The sequence below is a fragment of the Thermobia domestica genome, chromosome 6, assembly GCF_964235325.1.
Source record: "Thermobia domestica chromosome 6, izTheDome1.hap1.1, whole genome shotgun sequence".
In the NCBI taxonomy this organism is placed as follows: domain Eukaryota; kingdom Metazoa; phylum Arthropoda; class Insecta; order Zygentoma; family Lepismatidae; genus Thermobia; species Thermobia domestica.
Window position 1 is genome coordinate 219,781,994 of NC_137459.1, and position 19,386 is coordinate 219,801,379.

Consider the following 19,386-nt stretch of genomic DNA (forward strand, 5'->3'; position numbering starts at 1 on the left):
CGCTTCATTCATTTAAAAGTAACAAAGTTTATTGACAATTAATAATTTACGGTAAAATAGTATGGAGAAATATTGTTTTTGCATACCGATCGAAAAATAGTATAGTATCTCTTCCTTATACCGATCGAAAAATAGGATACTTTTTTGTGACAGCAGATTACACAATCTACTGCAATTTATATTTGACAGTTTGAAGACAAACGCTATAACAAGGTACTATAAATACAGGCATAAAACAAACGTACTAAACTGATTTGTAAGTACGATATATTTTTATATGCTTTAAGAAGTGTTTTAAAAGACAAAGAATGGAAAATTTGGTGAGAAACAATGTTTTTATTCAATTTGGATTTCATTCGCTCTCTTTTTTATTTCTACTCAGTGTAATAAAATTATTACTTTTTGTCACGAATAATAAATATTATTGACAGGAAACCGTAAAAAATTAAGTGAAATTTCAAAGAAAATCAATGTTGTGTAGATAGGTTCTGTATACAATGTCTTAAATTGAAATATAAAGGTAACCATGAAAAGTTTTGTTGCTTTTCACCCACCACCTTTGAACATCGATATGTCACCTAACCTGGAAGAACAAAAATAGTCCCCATCAGCATCGACGATCTTCTGAAAACGTTCTGGAAGGCTATGGAATCCATTGCGGTAGAACTTGGTGGGCTATGAAACGAAAAAGATATCAGGTGCATTTTGGACTTTTACTAGGGATTTGAACTGGCGTCCTCTAAAGTGATTGTCCAAAAGAATGGAACAGGTGATAATCGGACGGTGCAACACCCGAATAATATAGTGGTTGCAATATTGTTTCAAATCCAATTCGGAGAATAGTGTCCTGAGTCATCCTAGCCACGTGGGACTTAGCGTTGTCCCGTAAACGAGGATACATTTGCAATTCAGAAGTGATGGCTCTAGAGTTTTGAGTTTTCTCTTCAGCACAGCTGAATTGCTGACACTACACTGTTGCATTGATACTATGACCAGCTTCTAGCAGTTCCCGATGCACGATGCAGCAAACACACAGAAGGATCTTCTTCTGGTACAGTGCTGGTTTCGGCTGTTTTGAAATCGGTTCATGGGATGCTAACCAATGACGACGGGGCCGTAAAGCTTTGTATAGGACCCACTTTTTATCACATGTCAACCCCCTGTCCAGAAATGGCTCCAAAACAGTAAATAAACACAGACGACTGCCGCGTTGTCTTCTGGCCGGGAGTCAAAACATGTGGGACCCATCGACCCAACTTGTAGTGCTTCCCAAGTTGATGGATGTACTGCCGAATGGTTTCTCCACACACTGAATTGTAGTCCCAGTTCCTCTTTGTACATGTGTTGGTCTTCTGGGACGTGGTGTTTTCGGGTGTTTCGTCATAGTCCTTAAACTTGTTAAACCATCACTGCAGTGTCCACGTCGTCACGACACCCTCACCAAAGGCCTGGCATATCTCCTGTCCCGCTACAGCGGCGTTTGAACTCCATTTGAAATCGTTCAGCATACATGCTCTTATGATGCTCTGTGGATGTCCCATGTTCCCTCTGCCTTTATGCAATTTCACGGTGTATCTGAATTGCCACAACCAGGTAGTATGTTGGATATACCAACGCCAACAACTGACGTTCGATTTATCTCCACTCGCATTCAACTGATGGTGTGAGGGCCAAGTGAACACAGACCTCCACGAAAAGGGACAGAACTTTCTTGCTTGCCTTTATAGTTATGTACAAAAGTATTGCGTTTGGTCCCGGGTAGTAGTTCTTGATTAAGGACAATACAAACTACCTTGGGTAATTTATGGATAATAATAATAATAATAATAATAATAATAATAATAATAATAATAATAATAATAATAATAAGCTAGTTGTTAGTTTTCCAGAGGGAGACCAAAATTTTCCTTTCTTTAAGTCCTCAAAACACTAGCAGCAACACCTTTTTGGTTTGTACATTGCAGCTGCCCCTCCCCCTCAAAAAAGGGCCCCTACTACACAAACCTGCTGGCTATACCCCTGTATAAAATATATATTTTCCGGTTTTGACATCTGTTTTATCGTTTCAGGTTTTGATTAGTGCCAACGGGCTTCATGGATACCATGCTTCTTTATTCTCTTAGTTTTCAGATACAAGCCCCCATGCAGTAAGCGTCAGTGGACCACCGATGCGCAACTGGCGACTTTCGCCAATAGTTGGTAATCACGCAGCTACGATCTTTGGTGGCCCCACTTCCATTTTGAAAATTATACCACCAGCGGCAGAGACTCGACAAAACTCCAAAATTCCTCCCCCAAAATATGTTAAATCGCCTATATGCCTGATTTTTTAATATTCAGTCAAGTGTAATAATAACTAGGAAAAAAGCAAGTATCCCGAGGTGGGCGCGAACCTTCAACCTTAAGTTTACTTGCCGCATATTCTTCTGATTTCGCCACGGAAACGATGAAGAAAATCTCGCTTGTAGAAGTATAAATTATTGAGGTCTTAATTTAGCCAATCAAACAAATCCCTGTATCTCGAGTTCTGTCAGATGGTACTGTGAACCGTCTCGAGATTTATTGCTTTCTGGTGGGGTACTATCTATGTGGAAAATTTGAGAAAAACGCCGACGCACCTTCATATTTAGTGTATCATTTAAAAGACGAGACGTACATCTACACAATTTTTTCTCGATTGCGAAGGCTAGCTTGATACATATACAAGTTGAGATGGTAATTTCTTCTTCTTGAGGTGAGAAATTAATACGACTAAAAAGCCCATCTTGAAGTGGGTAAAAACTACACTCCAAAGTTATTAGAAACGATTTCGCGACCCCAGAAAACATTCGACAAATATTTAAGTAAGTTTTTACATTTTATTAATCATATCTCCAAGCCACTCATTCTGTAAAGATGGGGATGAATTTGGATATAACGCCATTGAGTGCCTCACTACTCATCTCAAAGATCCAGAAAACAATGGATAACTCTCTACAATCAGTCGTTTTACACTATTTTTACATCTCACTCCTCCCAACCCCCACCCCTTGAGGTATCTGACTTGCACAATATTTTTTCTTAGATTGAAAGTAATATGTCTCTCATGTTAGGTAAAAGTTGCTCCAGTCCTTCCGGAGTTTCGCTGGAATATACACGTATACATACATCAAAACATTTAGAGCTGTGTGAGCAACGCTTTCGATGTTGCTCCTGTAAATTCAAACTCCAGGTGGTATAGTCGCTGATGCTAAAACCTGGCATTAAATGACATTGTGTTTGTAATAGCAGTTGTTGAATTTCAGTTTAGCGTCCCTTTCAGCAGCGAGGCTATGTGAGACGTGGACCTACTGATTAACGTGGAATTCGAACCACATGAGCTCCCGCCGGGAATCGAACCCGGGTCTCCCGCGCCAAGGGCGTGTTTGTAATAGCGTCACGAACTCAAACTATGGATTTGACACTAATCTCAGTCGCTTGAGACATTTTATTTTCATACTTTATCCCCCGCCATGATGATGGCTATTGAATCGATTGAATTGATTTTGAGTTTAACGTCCCGTTCACTAGTAAGGCTATATGAGACGGAGACCTCCTAATTAACGTAGAACCCGAACTACGTTAGCTCTCGCTGGGGGCCGAATCTGGGTCTCCCACGCTAAAAGCGTATACGCTATACGCTTAATCACAAAGGAGCTTTACGATGAGAGTTAAATTTGGACTTTAACGCTTTCGGAGTTGTAATTATTAATATCTGCAACATCGAGAATTATGGATTCGACACTAATATCGATCGCTTTTACTTTATATATATCCACCTCCAACTCCCAATAGTTTACCATGAGAGTACTCTTTTTTAGACTGTAAGCACTATATGTAGAACACTATATATAGAGAGCACTATATACATAAGAGGCGGAAAGGGACCACATTCATATACAAAACATTGCAGATTATTGAACTGAAATCCTTTGGAAAGAAATCCTATTCTTCCCCTCTTTCTAAAGTATAAATAAGTCTCTGTTCGTAGAGTTCGTTTCCATGGTTTTGGGGATCGTGAGTTTTGTGTCTGCAACCAAGATTGGAGTTTGAATAATAATTTACGTTTATACCCGCATAGTCTCTTTACCTTTCAGAAAGCGTAAATCAGTTACTGTAATGAGAAAATTGAGTAATAACTTCTGTATGGCAAATAGCTGCAAATAAACGCACTACATAATTTATATATTGCGATTATATTCTTTCTTAATTTGTATTTAACATTCACATATAGAATACCAACACCTGCTATGTTTTAAACATAATAATCAGTATGTTCTTCAATGATTATAAGTTATATATATGTACAACTGATGTATTTTAACGTAATTATTTTATATAATTTTTCATGCATTGCGGAAAATAGAATTTCATAAAAAAGAAAGCATTGACCCAAATAGGAATCGAACTCACAATTTTCCGATTTGAAATCCAGCGGCTTACCACTGAGCTAATACAAGCGCTCTACGAAAGCTACTTCTAGCGTTATATAGCGGCATTTAAGATAATAATGACATTCATATCCACTGCAAACACTGTTTTTGTTCTACTTTGACTTTTATTCTAATACTCAGACGAGAATTATGTTCTATTTCTTCACTTTCAGCATTCTTTTACATATGGAAAAATTCGTTTACGTATCTAAATGTTCCATTAAGTATGGAGAGCAAAATGACAAACAAGCATGTCTGACATTAACACAAGGTTTCGAAATATTGTATCAGTAAGTATTTTAATCAATGTTGTTTTTTTATGCACTTGGTAACAAGTCTTATTATATTTAAAAGAAGAAGAACACATCTGCAAGATTTCTCCAGATTGCAAAGTTGGCTTCGAGGTTCGAACCTGGTTTACTTTTTCTGAAAATACCCGAAGTTGGAATTAGAAAATTTTTTGCCTCGAAACAGCAATAAAGAATGCGCTCAACCTTTTTGAGACAAGGTGTACCTAGTTTGCGTTACTTTTTTCGTGTTACATTTTGGATGAGTAACTACAATATATATATATATATATATATATATATATATATATATATATATATATATATATATATATATATATATATATATATTGGATACAAATGTTTCTTTCCTTTAACTGAATTTCTCAGAATCAAATAATCGAGCATGAACTACGTATGTCAGTGAGCGACAGTCACAGACACAGAGAGAAACAGATAAGTTCGTAGTGCCACTTGCTGTTTTTGGAAGATCAGGAAGATGAGATGGAAAGTGTTCCTTTGTTTAAAATTATAACCGAAGGGCATTATTATGTGTAGGACTAATTCTCTCTCTTTCTCTCTCTCTCCCCTATGTTACACAAATATTAAATGTTTGAACATTTTTCAATATTAGCTCTGCTTTATGTCTGATTATTTGGTAGTAGTTTTTAGCAGACGGTTCTTACAAATAAATCTTAACTAACACAGTAGTAACAAATTTTTTTGTTTTCTGACTTTCTGGAGGGGAAATAACATAGACTCTTGGCTAGCTCTTGGCAACTTAAAAATTGCGGCTCTCCTCCTAGGCCAGGGGTGGCCATTCATCCAAGTGCACAGTGGTCCAGACACCCTCAAAACCTGGCCAAAATTACCTTTTCGTGCTAAAAATTGAAATCTTGTGTTTTTCGTTGCAGAAATGTTATGTTATGCTAAAAATAAGACAAAATGATGGAAGAACATGTATAATAATGTATTTGCACATATTCGTACAACGAGAATAATATTTTTCCACATGAAATAAAGCATAACAACAGCTTATGATTTTTACACATAAAGGCTATTCCAATTCATCCTCAGATGAATGCTGTTAATGAATTCGAAACAAGAATACAAAATGTTTTACTAACAATTTTAATAATATATTTGCAGAATGAGAATAATATTTTTGCACGTGAAATAAAGAATAACTGAACAGTTTAGATTTTTACACACTAAGCCTATTCTGATTCATCCTCAGAAGACAGCTGGTCTGGAGACTCCATCTCTTTCAAAAGGTTCAGTATGGGATTCCGAAGCGTGGATATCTTTGGATCGCTTGTTACGAGGAGCCGCAACAACACATCCTTCATTGTTTCTTTGCGTGAGCACTTTCGGGAATGATGCTCCCGATAATGTTTAATATGCTTATGTCGGGTTTCTTGGACCTCCTCCGACATCTGCCCAATGAGTAATAGGCCGTGCGAGATTATTGAGGACCCATGAGCGAGAATTTTGTGAATGGAGGCGGGCATGTAAAACCACGAATAATGCTTGATGTAGAGATCCCTGATATCGTTTGCCCAACCTTCAAATTTGTTTGGATCGATAGCCAGTCCACAAGACAAGGCCTGCAGCAAGACGCCACACTGCTCAACAAGCTTTTCATTCAGACCTGTTATTGCTGAAACTTGTTGATAGTTTCCAAAAAATCGTCTGGTTGTATTGCTGTCGTTGGAAGTACCACTGCCGTCTTGCCTCGGTTCGTCAATATTGAGGCCTAACTCAGCTTTCATGGCCTCTTGGATCTCTTTATTTCTTCTTCATCATGGTCGGTTGGTCGTCTTTCCTGACCTGCCATTTCTAAATATCCAAACGATATGCCACATGCAGCAACCACTCCATAAATCTAATCCAGGTATATAGCGTGGACAATCCGAATTGGAAAGTTTCCGGTTTTTCAGCTCTAAATCCCTTCTGGAAGGAATTCATTTCTTTTGGATTAGCGCCGCATACGTAGCAAGTTTGTGCCGATCTTGTTTGTGTCACGGCGTTACATATTTTGCCATCCACCATTGTGAACTGCAGACTGTGTGTAACCTCGAACTCAGTTGTTTCTATACTGCGATCTCGTAACAGCGGAATACTGATGCAGCTTGGAATCAGGCATCTAATTTTCTCTTCCATTAGGCTAGCTTCTTGCCTTGCAAGTTCTTCAGTTTCTTTCCTGAATTGTAATTTTATCGACCGACAATATCTTGTGGATGAGGGGCGTTGATTTTGCCACACTACAACTCTAACACATTTTTTCTCATAATAAAGTTGCTGAGGCACAGCTGACGTGAAAAAAAGGTCGCTGTCTTGAAAGCCCTCCTCTCGAGCTGTCTGCATTGGGCTTGCCCGGATGTTCCGTCGCATCCCCATTTGGTAATCAGCTGCAGAGATTTCTGATACTTTTCTGGGATGGTTTCGAGCACAGGTTCCTGTACTTGCAGAATTCTTGCAGTTGTATGGTCGAGGAGAGATTGTAGAGCTACTTCAGCTACTGATTCTGTGACGTTAATGACTTCAGGATAGCAGTCTTTTTTGCGTCCAGAACATGGTTGTAAGCAGGATATATATTGTGATCCAAGTCCTTCGCGCCGTTTCTTAGCAGCTGGTACTGTGACGTGTCAGATCCCCCTCGAGTATCAGTGCTAAAGCCTCCTCTGGGTTGTAACATTTGGGATTCTGTTTTTGGGTATGTGCCCATAACTTTCGAATCTTGCCAGCCCTGGTGGGCGATTCGTCTATTTCCTGAAGAAGTTTCGTTTTTTCCAATTCTCTCTCCTCTCTATATTTCATTTAAGTAGCATAAGCACGAGTAGTACCGTTGAATGAGGAGCGCAATGTTTCTGTTTTTCCCCTCACAGAGAAGGCCACCTCTGGTCGTCCAGGTCCAGCTGCACCTGCTGAAGTCGATGACCCCCAGTCGTCTTCACTGACAGGTCCAATCATCATTAATAACTCACCGTCCAGCCAATCCGCATTCTCCTCTTCCAATTTTTGGTAATTTCTGTTGCACTTGTCAAGCATGTGAAACAATTTCTAGCAAAACACGTGCAAACTCTGCTTAGCTTCCTTTGACTATTCAACAGATGCTTTATCTTTGAGGTACGTGAACATGTGCTACTTTTTCACAGCTCTGTGTCCTTTTGCCCTCCAAAGGACCTCCAATAGCTGTCTTCTTGATGTTTGATAGGATATGACTGAAAAATAGAAGAAAAATACAATACGAAATATTTTTGCACTTTGTACAATGAGTCTTATCTACAACAAAAATATTTCACAGACGAGCAAAAATGAGCAAGTTTGGTTTACGGTTTCTGAAAGAGGAAGAGTTGAACTACTTCCAGAGTGCGATACCAAAGTGGAAGTACGTGGAAGTCGAAAGATAATTCTACGAGAACAAAAAAATACACATAACATTTCTTGCTCCAATTTACTTGAATTTCATCCCCTGTAAATCGATAAATTTAATAGCTACACACTAATTTAAACTCATCATCATAAATAATAATCTTTGCAGATGTGACAAAAGTACTTCATTCCACCTGGCTACAGGAAGACTAGGTAGAAAACATTCTCACACTTTGTTGGCGCTAACTTAGAAATCTTCAGTAATTAATGCACAAGGTCAACCTCTCACTTCGGAAGTCAATTTCTGACTAAGGGGTGAAAATTTTTTTAAGACTCAGGTAGGTTTGAATACCCCAGTTCATTGACTTTCAAACATATTTGGTTGTTCGCTATTTTTAAAGAGTTGGTTTTTGGCCAGGTTTTGGGTGTTTCTGGACCACTGTGAAGTGCTTGAAAAAAACAGGTATGTCTTAAGGTTTCGGTTTGGAGTCTTATTAACTGTAGCAAATGAAGTTTCGTCGCTGCAATTCCATTATACGACATTTTCTCCCTATGAATATGTGCCTGTCTTTACATGTATTTCTTTACCTTATATCAGTAACGAATTTACAAGAAACCCTTCTTTCATTAATCTCTGAATTGGGGGAAAGGAGTGGAATTTTTAAGCATATATATAATTAGCAGTAGCTTCTTTTCTTTCTAATAAACTACAGTATAATTCTCAAATAAATATGAATAACTTACCCGACATTCACATTTCAGTTGCTATTTTCTTCCATTCTCTATTTAAAACGTGTCTATTATTATGTTTTTGTGTTTCTTATCCCATATTGCTGGAACATTCTTCACCAGTTCTATTAATATGTCTTTTATAATCACATTTAATAGTGCAGCAAAATCTCTCGAGTATAGACATACAGAATCCTCTGCAGACGAAATTTTAAACAAATGAAGACTTTATTCTTTGCAGCGCTTGAAGGAGAACCAAAGAGAACATGAGCCACAGCGATGCTTCCGCTGAGCATGGATGTAAAAACAAATTGAATTGTTTATCATCGCGACCATCGACTCACCCTCGGGGTTGACCTCTAGGTCGCAATGTAGCGTACATATTCCGCATGTGCATACCCATCTGAATCCATATTTTTGTGCCAGTATCAAGAGTGACGCCTCGACCTTGATCGCGAAGTCTCTTCGGTATGTTTCTACTCTTGGGTATTACTTTAACAACTTGCGCAAATATCCGGTAGCTCCAGACCTCCAGGCTACGCCACTGCATGGTAGCATGCATTCTTCCTAAATGTCATCAGTGTCTGTTCACTTCTACCTTCAGCCATAATTTTATTCTTTCTAGCCAGTGAGAATACATTCGTTCTCCTTCGCATTTGGCGTTCTTAAAAATAAAATTATGATATAATCAAACGTGCGATTTTGCGATTTTCAATGTAAATTTCTGTCCTCTCCTCCGCAAAACAAATCTCATGAGCGCAATTTGCGTGTATGGTCCCCCTGTTCCAAATAGAAGAATTGAATTTGATTATTTTCTTCAAGACTATTGTCGAGATATAGAATTTCATATCCAGCATTTCTGTTTACTTGGTACTGGAATTAATAGAATTGTAAGTAATTGTTTAGTGTAAGTATAATTGTACAGAAGAGCCATGGATAAATGTTTTGTGTTGCTATATATACCTGTATGCAAATTGTTAGGAAAGCTTATGGAAGGTCGGAAATTATTATTCCCAGGCAGGGACAACAGTAACTAAGCTAGTGCTAGTGAAAGAAAAACAAGAGACGGGAAATTTCCTTAGCTCTCCCCCTTACAAATACACGTTTTGTTAGTAACAAACGTTCCGTGTCTGACTTATGACTGCCTATCTTTTTGTGTGGCTCCGTGGATGAGTGAGTAGAGTCGGTGCTTGGTAATCGTAAGGTTGATGGATCGAGTCCTGTTCAGGGCAGTTCAATTTTTTCATTGTTTGTTTTATATATCTGAATATGTTTCTGCCCCTCCGTAATCATCTGATGCTCTCAACTGAGTTCTTCACTTGAATTCAACAATTGGTAGTGGGATGCTCTCGAGCTTTTACATGTCTACTTATCGAATCAAACTTTTCGACAAAATATGGATGCTTTGCGATCATTTTGTCTCAAGTTCTAAATTTGCGCATGTGACTGTATCTCTCTTGCATCATATTTGCATCTCTCGTTCTCCAAGGTCATCAGCTATGACATAAGATGGCTTGGGAGCAAAAATTGAATTCATAAAGGTGTTATACCAATGGGCTCACTCTCACTAAGCATTTGATTAAATGTATGTATTTTCACACTTAAGTAGGGGGATTCCGCTCTTCCTACCCTCTGAAGTGACAGAATATTTATTCAGACTCTGCAAAGTAATTTCATATCAAAGGACTGAAAGAGTGTTCATTCCAACAGCAACAGGATTGGACTTAAATTTTTTGTTTCAATTTATCTTCACAAATAGGACAAATATCAAGTAATATGTTTACCATAAAAACTACACGTCTAAGATTTATTTCATTTTGGAGAAATGATGCTGTGGACAGTAGTGGGAATTTCGCCCAATGTACGGATAATTTCAGCTCCTGGCGACTATGACTTCATTAAAGTTTTAAAATATTTGTTAGTCATAAATATTTTGTTAATGAATTACTTAGAGAATAATAGTGTTATGTGTTTGCGCAAGAGGTGTGGGATTCCTAGTAATTATTTTTGTTTTTGAGTTTAAAATGAATATTTTTGTTTGCCCACTTTTATGATTTTTATTGTGCTATATTAAAATTTATAAGTAATTATATTATTTTTCTAATTATTAGATTGATGCTAATTGGTTCTCAGCCCTCAATTGTTTGAAGGAATTGTTGGATTTCAGGCAAGAATAACTTTTATTTATATAGTTTTAAATTGAACTGTGAGATTTCACGTGTTTTTAAAAATGTTGCTGTAGTATATGCTCGCGAAATATAATGTAATATTTTGGTAATATCCTCAAGTGTGCGAATTATGTTCCATTTATTCGTTTAGACATGAAAATGAACGAAATTAGTACGATTTTAAAGACATTAGGAAGATGTAAAGTGTTATATATTTAGTTTTTTATATATATTACAAAGGCTATATCATACATAGACTTACACTTGAATGTTGGATTCGAAAGGCATAAACGTTTTGTTGGACTAACTATATACTGAGGAGGAAGGTTTTCCTTGGATTTGAATTTAGCGTCCATTTTAACGACTATGTTATATAAAACGTAAAATGTGAAATTTATGAGCTTTTGCCAGGACTTGAACTTGGCTTTTCCACTGGAAAGGGGCGTGCGCTTACCGCTTTGACAGAAATGAGTTTTTATTATATGTTTTTAAAAAGTTTACTTAAAGTGGAAGGAAACAGGAAAATTCCGACAAAACTACAGGTATCGTGCATGTGTAGAGCAATTTATAGAAAAGTGAAATTTCGTGAAATAATTGGATTGCGACGTGAATGTACTAAGGATTAAAGCTGATTTTCAGTAGTATGTTTTTTCTTGACGTTCTTGATTAAGTTTGTAAATAGAAAAACTAAAATGATTTCTTTGATTTTTTACGTCTAACGATTATATTGACGGGAGAAGTGTATTGCTTTTGTAGGCGTGCTGAAAAATATATGTATGAGAGCTGTTGAAAAATATGTGTCAAGAATTGCGGAAAAATGTATAGATAATTTTAAAACTATAGGTTAGGAAACATTAAAGGTAAATAGTGTATTAGTACAGCTGTAGGTCTTGAAACGTATTCAGTTTTTACCTAAAAAAGAAACAGAATTTAATGTTATTGTAAGATTATTTAATTTGTTACGTATGGGACTTTTAATGTCGGCCGCAGTATTTTCGGGAGACGAAAAGATTTGGGAAATGGTTCTGATCTTATAAGTTTGGTATTTATTTGGTGTAATGCTTAATTTGAAAAAGTCTTTTACACTTTTTCGACCAAATGGCCCTTACCGCAAGTTGAATAACAAAGCGCTTGCAGGGAACACAAAAGCGCTAACGGAAAAAGTATGATTAATCCGTTAATATATAGCAGAATAGAAGATAAAATATTTAGTTAGACTGAAATTGAACTAATGTTCTCTATTATAGAAATTTGGGTAGAAAACAAAGTATGGAAAAATCCTCTGAGGAAGGCTGATTCTTGTTTCCCTATATTAATTCATTTGAAATATTAAATAATCATTGTGCTTCTCATTAGTTTAAGTTTTACGTTTTACGGTTATACTGCTAGGTTAAGGGAGACGGTAATTATAAAAGGGTGGAAAACGGGAGAACCCCGAGAAAACCCATGGACATGATGTTTTTATGATAGACTTATTTGAACGAGGAAGGAACTAGGGACCGTACATACTAGAGGAAACTACTTTAGTAGTTGAATACCGCGACCCTTAGTTTAGTATTTGTGTAGGACTTGTAAAATAAAACGTTACGATGTTGGATTTTTTTTTTGATAATTGAATATTGTGTTGCTAGTTCCGTAAAGAGTACTGTTTGCTAGGTAAACATGTGCCTTAATTTGTCCGGTATTTATTATCGAATTTTATACAGACGAGCTGAAAAGCTTGAATCTTAACAATATTTGTATACCTTGGTAACACAGACGTAGCTTATTTGATACTTGTGACAGGTATATAGACACACAGAAATTTTAGTCAGAAGGGATATAAAGTAAATGCTTTTGAGAAATGTTTGAGACTGAATTTTTAGGAAATGCCCAATTAAAGGCAGTTTGTACAGTTATATGTAAGTTACTTTTGAAGTATGTCAAAAATTGATTACGAAAATTAAGTAAATTAGTTCGTTTATGAATCGCTGAAAGAAATTTTATTTCTTTTGTAAGTATAAGTAGATCAGATTGTAGAAGGGCCATTAGGAGATTCTTTAGAATTTTATATCTTTTACAATTTTCAGTATTTTGGAACTTAGTTCCTCGGAGTTTCCAGGACAAACGAATAAATAATAGGAGCTCCTTTATTACTTTAAATTACTTTGACTTTACTTGTATACTAAAATTAATTTATCAACATAGAACCGAAAATTGATATCGGCAATTATAAATGAATGCACAGATAATTTAACAGGGCGCTGTTTGCTTAAAATTTCAGACTATTACTTTATATTGCAAATATATATAATTTCCTGTATTTGTTTGTTGCAGGATGTCGGATCGTTGCGAAATTGAACTCATTGATTTGACGAAAGATAATGAGGAGGTGATTTACGTAGATGTGAGAGATGAGGAAAATAATGAGATTGTATTACATGATAATGTTGCAAATGAGGAAGAGGTAGAGGAGGAGGAGGAGGAACAGAATGATGCTGATGATATTAATATGGTGGAGGACAATAGTGTAGAACACGTAAATAATATAATTCCTAAGTGGATGGATGGACGATATAATGACATTAAATTGTAATTGCGAAGTGTCCGAAGTATCCGTTAAATGCTCGTTATTAAAAATGATTGTGGATATATCGAATAAATATTATCAATATCCACATTTTAATTCTGAAAGATAAAGATTATAACTGCGGAAAGAAAAAGGGTAAAAAGAAAAGATAGAAAAATGTAAATATTGAATAAAAATAAAAAGAAATTAGAATAGGAATATAATTATAATTTAGTGTTTTATTTCATAATCATTCCATGTCCATTTGATTACTATCTGATATTTGTTGTTTTGTTTTAGAAGGGTTTCTCATTTTTAACTTTAAGAGTAAAAGTGTTTGTGAGTCTCAAAACAGGTTTGAAGGGTGGAAAAGTTTGTGAGCAATAGTTCAATAGCGGTTACAAAAGGGTTTCTCATTTTTAACTTTAAGAGTAAAAGTGTGTGTGTCTCAAAACAAGTATGAAGGGTGGAAAAGTTTGTGAGCAATAGTTCAATAGCGGTTACTTTCTCCTTTTTGTATATGGTTTCTTTGTTAGTGTTTGCCCATTCTTTTTAGAAAGAGAACTATAAGGCGTTGGCGGGGGATTTTGCAACACCTAAGATATATTGAAATGGTTTTAGTAAAATAACTAACTAAATTTTTGCATTCTAGGAAAATATTTGGTTAAACTTAAATATATCTTTCCGACTGCATACTTTTAAAATAAAGGACAATTACTTGATTTTCACGAAGAGTTGCGGGAGTGATGTGAGGTGGAAAATTTTCCGCTAGACTTTTCCGGAAAATTTTCCGTTCTAAAAAAAATCAGTAATCAAGTAACAATTCCTCAGCAAACATAAAATTGGTTGAATTCATGTACAGAAATGTAAAAATGTGAAAGATCGTCTAAAGAATCAAAAATTTTTCATAGCTCAGACAATTTTCTGCACTATGTAGGAACAAGGTAAACCATTTTTCATGAATCGAAATATTTTCTGTCTTATATGGAAAAATTGAAGAACTTTTTGTGAGTCGGAAAATTTTCATCATTTTGAAGCAAAAAGTAAAACAACTTCTTGTAAATCGGAAGGTTTTATTGCTCTGTAGAAACAAGTGAAAGGAATTTTCATAGATCGGAAAATTTTCATTATGATGTAGAAACAAGTGGAAAAAAACTTTTCATACGCCGGACAATTTTGGATATTATGTATAGTGATGTTAGGTGGAAAATATTCCACTATATTTAACTGCACATTCAGCTACAAAATTGAATTTCTGTAGAGGAAAGTTAGTCAACCACAAATTATAATTTTCCAATTAGCTTTCGGGAACCGGAAAATTTTCTAATATTTCAAATTGGGAAGTAAATTTTACACAGTGTTTCTCTGTCTCTCTTCATCTGCGAGCTCCTTCGTTGCTAAGCAGTTAGCATACGTGCGTTTGGCATGGAAGACCTGGCTTGGTTTCCCAGCGGGAGCTCATGTAGTTCGGATTTCACATTAATCAGTTGGTCCCGTCTTATATAGTCTCGTTGCTGAAAGGGACGTTAAACTCAAAATCAACTCAATTCAACTCCACTCTCTCTCTCTTTCTTTCTCTCTCTCTCTCTCTCCCTCTCAGTATGCAAAGTGCAGAGAACATGAGTTCGTAGAATACAAATATCCCATTCTATTATATAAAATTTTAATTTATTAAAAGTCATGAATGTTTTCCGATTTATAGAAACATACTCCACTTATTCCTATATCGTTGTTTAACCGTAAAATTTATTGCTAATAAATATTATCTTTAAAAAGTTTCATGAAGTGAAAATCTAACGATTTTTCATTTCAAGAATGTTTCAAAAACTTTAATGCGTTCTTCCCTCAGAATCCAACTTTGATCTTTCAATATTAGATTTCGTCAGTTTAATACGCATAAGACAGTTTTCTCATAGCTTTACTACTTTTATAGATTTACATTCTGCAACATTTATAAATAAGTAGATATAATAGAGAGAGAGAGAGAGAGAGAGAGAGAGAGAGAGAGAGAGAGAAACACTATGTAAATTTTTACTTCCCAACTTGAAATATTAGAAAATTTTCTGGTTCCCGAAATCTAGTTGGAAAATTATAATTTGTTGCTGTCTAATTTTCCTCTATAAGAATTGTATATCTCAATGTGCAGATAAATATAATGGAAAATTTTCCATCTAACATCACTATACATAATATCCAAAACTGTCCGGATTATGAAAAGCGTCTTCACTTGTTTCTACATCGTGATGAAAATTTTCCGATTCATGAAAATTCCTTACATTTGTTTCTACAGAGCAATAAAACTTTCTGATTCACAGAAAGTTGTTTTACTTTTTGCTTCAAAATCATCAAAATTTTCCGACTCATAAAAAGTTATTCAATTTTTCCATACAAGACACAAAATATTTCGATTTATGAAACGTTGTTTCACTTGTTCCTACATAGTACTGAAAATTGTGTGAGCCATGAAAATTTTCAGATTCTTCAAACGATCTTTCACTTTTTAACATTTTTATACATGATTTGAATCAATTTTATGAATACTGAGGAACTGTTACTTGATCACTGATATTTGTTAAGAACGGAAAGTTATCCGAAAAAATATAGAAGAAAATTTTCCATCTCACATCACGGCTAAACAACGATATAGGAATACATGGAGTGTTTTTATGAATCGCAAAATTTTCCGTTTCAAAATTTTCCGGAAGATTTTTATCGCTATACAGAACAGACAATTCTCCGATTCATGAAAAATTGTTTCACTTGCTTCTACATAGTACTGAAAATGGTCTGAGCCATGAAAATTTTCAGATTCTTTAAACGGTCTTTCAATATTTAACATTTCTGTACATTAGTTCAATCAACTTTATGGATACTGAGGAATTGTTACTTGATCACTGATTTTTGTTAATAACGGAAACTTTTCCGGAAAAGAATAGAAGAAAATTTTCCACCTCACATCACGGCTAAACAACGATGTAGGAATAAGTGAAGTATGTTTTTATGAATCGGAAAATTTTCCGTTTCAAAATTTTCCGGACAACTTTCATCACTGATCCAGGACAGACAATTCTTCGATTCATTAAAAACTGTTTCACTTGTTCCTACATAGTACTGGAAATTGTCTGAGCCATGAAAATTTTCAAATTCTTTAAACGATCTTTCAATATTTAACATTTCTGTACATTAGTTCAATCAATTTTATGACTACTGAGGAACTGTTACTTGATCACTGATATTTATTAAGAATGAAAAATTTTCCGGAAAAATATAGAAGAAAATTTTCCACCTCACATCACGGCTATACAACTATGTAGGAATAAGTGGGGTATGTTTTTATGAACCAGAAAATTTTCCGTTTCAAAATTTTCCGGAAAATTTTCATCACTGGTTGCGGGTAATCTTATTTTCGAAGCGTATTTGATACTGCTTTCACAGTAAAATTATTTTAATCTTATTATTACTCTCTGAAATATAACTTACAACAAATGTTTTCTTAAATTTTTTCAATATATTGTTCTTATTAAAATAATATCTTGGCAAAACTTCTGACAGGGGTTCACTGTAATTTCACACATTCATGTAGAATTGCAAATGATTGATAAAGATAGTTGAACTTCAAACCTATAGATTATATGGTGTCCTGTCACACTTGTTTCGTTATTAGAGAAAATTCCATATGAATCGTTTTGGTTTCACAAATAAGTTTACCACTAAAGTTAACGGAGGGCATGTGAATGATGAAAAAGCAATACGCTTCGTCTCGGACGAACCCAAAATTTGATTAGCGGAAACTAATCCACTTATGTGGAACCGACACTTGCATATCTCATGTGTTTTTCTCTCTCTATCTTTATTTAATAACCAAGTAAAATATTTTGCTTCCTATCGAACAGTAAAGACAAATATGTTATGACTGTGTAATTCTTTGTTCTAAACTTGACTTGAAGTTTGATATCCTTAAGAATACTAAGATCCCTGAAATGAATTTGTGCCATAGCTTGGGAGTCATTAAAATTTATAGAGGTAAGTTAACACAGTGCTTTGATTATATGTTTGTTACTCCGTTAGATACTTTACGCTTTTAAAATATCGGCTACAATTAAAAGGTATGATAAAGAATAATCCAAAGCAAATGAATGATGACCCTGTGATTTAAGAATCAGTAAAACTTTGTTACTTGAGAGTAAATTACTTCAAATTATTTCGATTTTTGTAAAATAACTGTCTTTTAACGGTTGAATCTATTCATTTCAATACATGTTAGTGTAAAGAAGAATGAAAATTTCTAAAACAAACTAAAACAATAAGTTAAGATACTATCACTACTTTCAGTAATTTTTATAATTTGACAGGTTGTGAGGGTGTATAATATTGCGTAAATATATATTACAGATAAAACATAGTTTGGATGAGAATAAAGAGATGAGTACTAGTTAGGATGCAGGATTTAGATTACTGAGCTTTCGGTATCTTATGTCCATTTAGCTTGTTACGTTTGAGGGATAACGTTTTTTCGGTGAGTACATTATCGAGGAAAATGGAATAAAGAAAAGATTGGGGGAGAAATAAAGCAGTGTGCGACCTATAAGGTAGGTTTGATCCCGGCATTTGCCTGGTGTAAATGATAAAAAGGAGGATAACTGTATTCAAGGTGGATGGCCTGAAAAAGCTGTTACATTTTTTATGATCGAGTTTCCCCACCGGAAATAGAAACCATGACCGCTTAAAGCATAGCAAGAGTGTTAACAAGTACACTAGGCGGGGCCACTATAGTACTAGTTAATCAATTATACCGAGTAGTTAAGCAATTCCTGTAACATACACCGTATATATTTGGACCAGAAGAGGAACGAAAACGGGAAATGGTAAGATTATGTACTTAGTATTATTAGGGTCATCAAGTCTAGGAGGTTCCAATGGACATGTCATGTAGCTAGGACGGAAATACTTTCAAAATTTTAACAAGTAAAGAAGGACACACAGGCGGAAATGGGAGGACAATATTAAGATGGATCTCGCAGTACAAAGTAGATGCACTTGGCTAAGGATAGATGTCAATAGAGAGCTTTTTGTGAACGCAACATTGAACCTCAGGTGCCATAAGCAATATGGTTATTTAGTTAATTTATTAAGGTAAACAATTCACTATTTAAGACAAATTATTGATAATGAAAGATAAGTAAAGAGGAAAATCAACAAACATATTAATTATCGGTGAAATTATCTGTAAAATTGAAATCACACCGGAGGAAATCACTATACCACTTAGTGATCGCCGTGGATAATAAATGAGGTACTACCAAGTAGCACAAGTAAACACTTTATCTGTGAGTAACACTGTTGCAGATTAAATGAGGTAAACTCAAGTAGCATAAGGAAGCACTCTTCCACTGAATTATGGAACTGGAGATTAAATGAGAAAATCCCAAGTAACACAAGAAAGCACTGTACCACTGAGCCAGAAATTTGAGATTTAATCAAGACCCTCAACAAGCAAAAGTAATTACTCTATCACTGAGTCATCACGCTGGAAATTAAATGAGGGACCCAAATAACAGAAATAACCAGTCTACCACTCATTCAGTGCACCCCTGCATTAAAATATAAGCAAATTAGAGTCTCGGTAGTAACGAACGAACAGAACATGTAATATAAGTATTTGTACAAAAATTATAAAGCTGTTAAAGTGCACGATTTCAAATCAAGGATCTATATATTAACAGAGCAAAAACGAATCCAGGAAAAGAACTTAAATGTTAACTAAAAAGCAGAGATTTGGTTATTATTCGATTGAAAATCTCTTGTCGTCGAGAATTACCTTCCAAGAT

The 19,386-nt window shown here is 35.2% G+C and overlaps 1 protein-coding gene across 1 annotated transcript in view; it reads left to right on the forward strand.

The window, feature by feature from the left end:
• The window catches only part of LOC145688420 (uncharacterized), a 363,535-nt gene extending 349,764 nt beyond the window's left edge, over nt 1-13,771 (forward strand). Inside the window, exons 3-4 of the mRNA XM_081762634.1 lie at nt 10,954-11,009; nt 13,327-13,771. Coding sequence (XP_081618760.1) covers nt 10,954-11,009; nt 13,327-13,585 — 315 coding nt within the window. The 3' untranslated portion in view covers nt 13,586-13,771. The remainder of the gene's footprint in view (nt 1-10,953; nt 11,010-13,326) is intronic.
• The last annotated feature ends 5,615 nt before the right edge of the window (nt 13,772-19,386 follow it).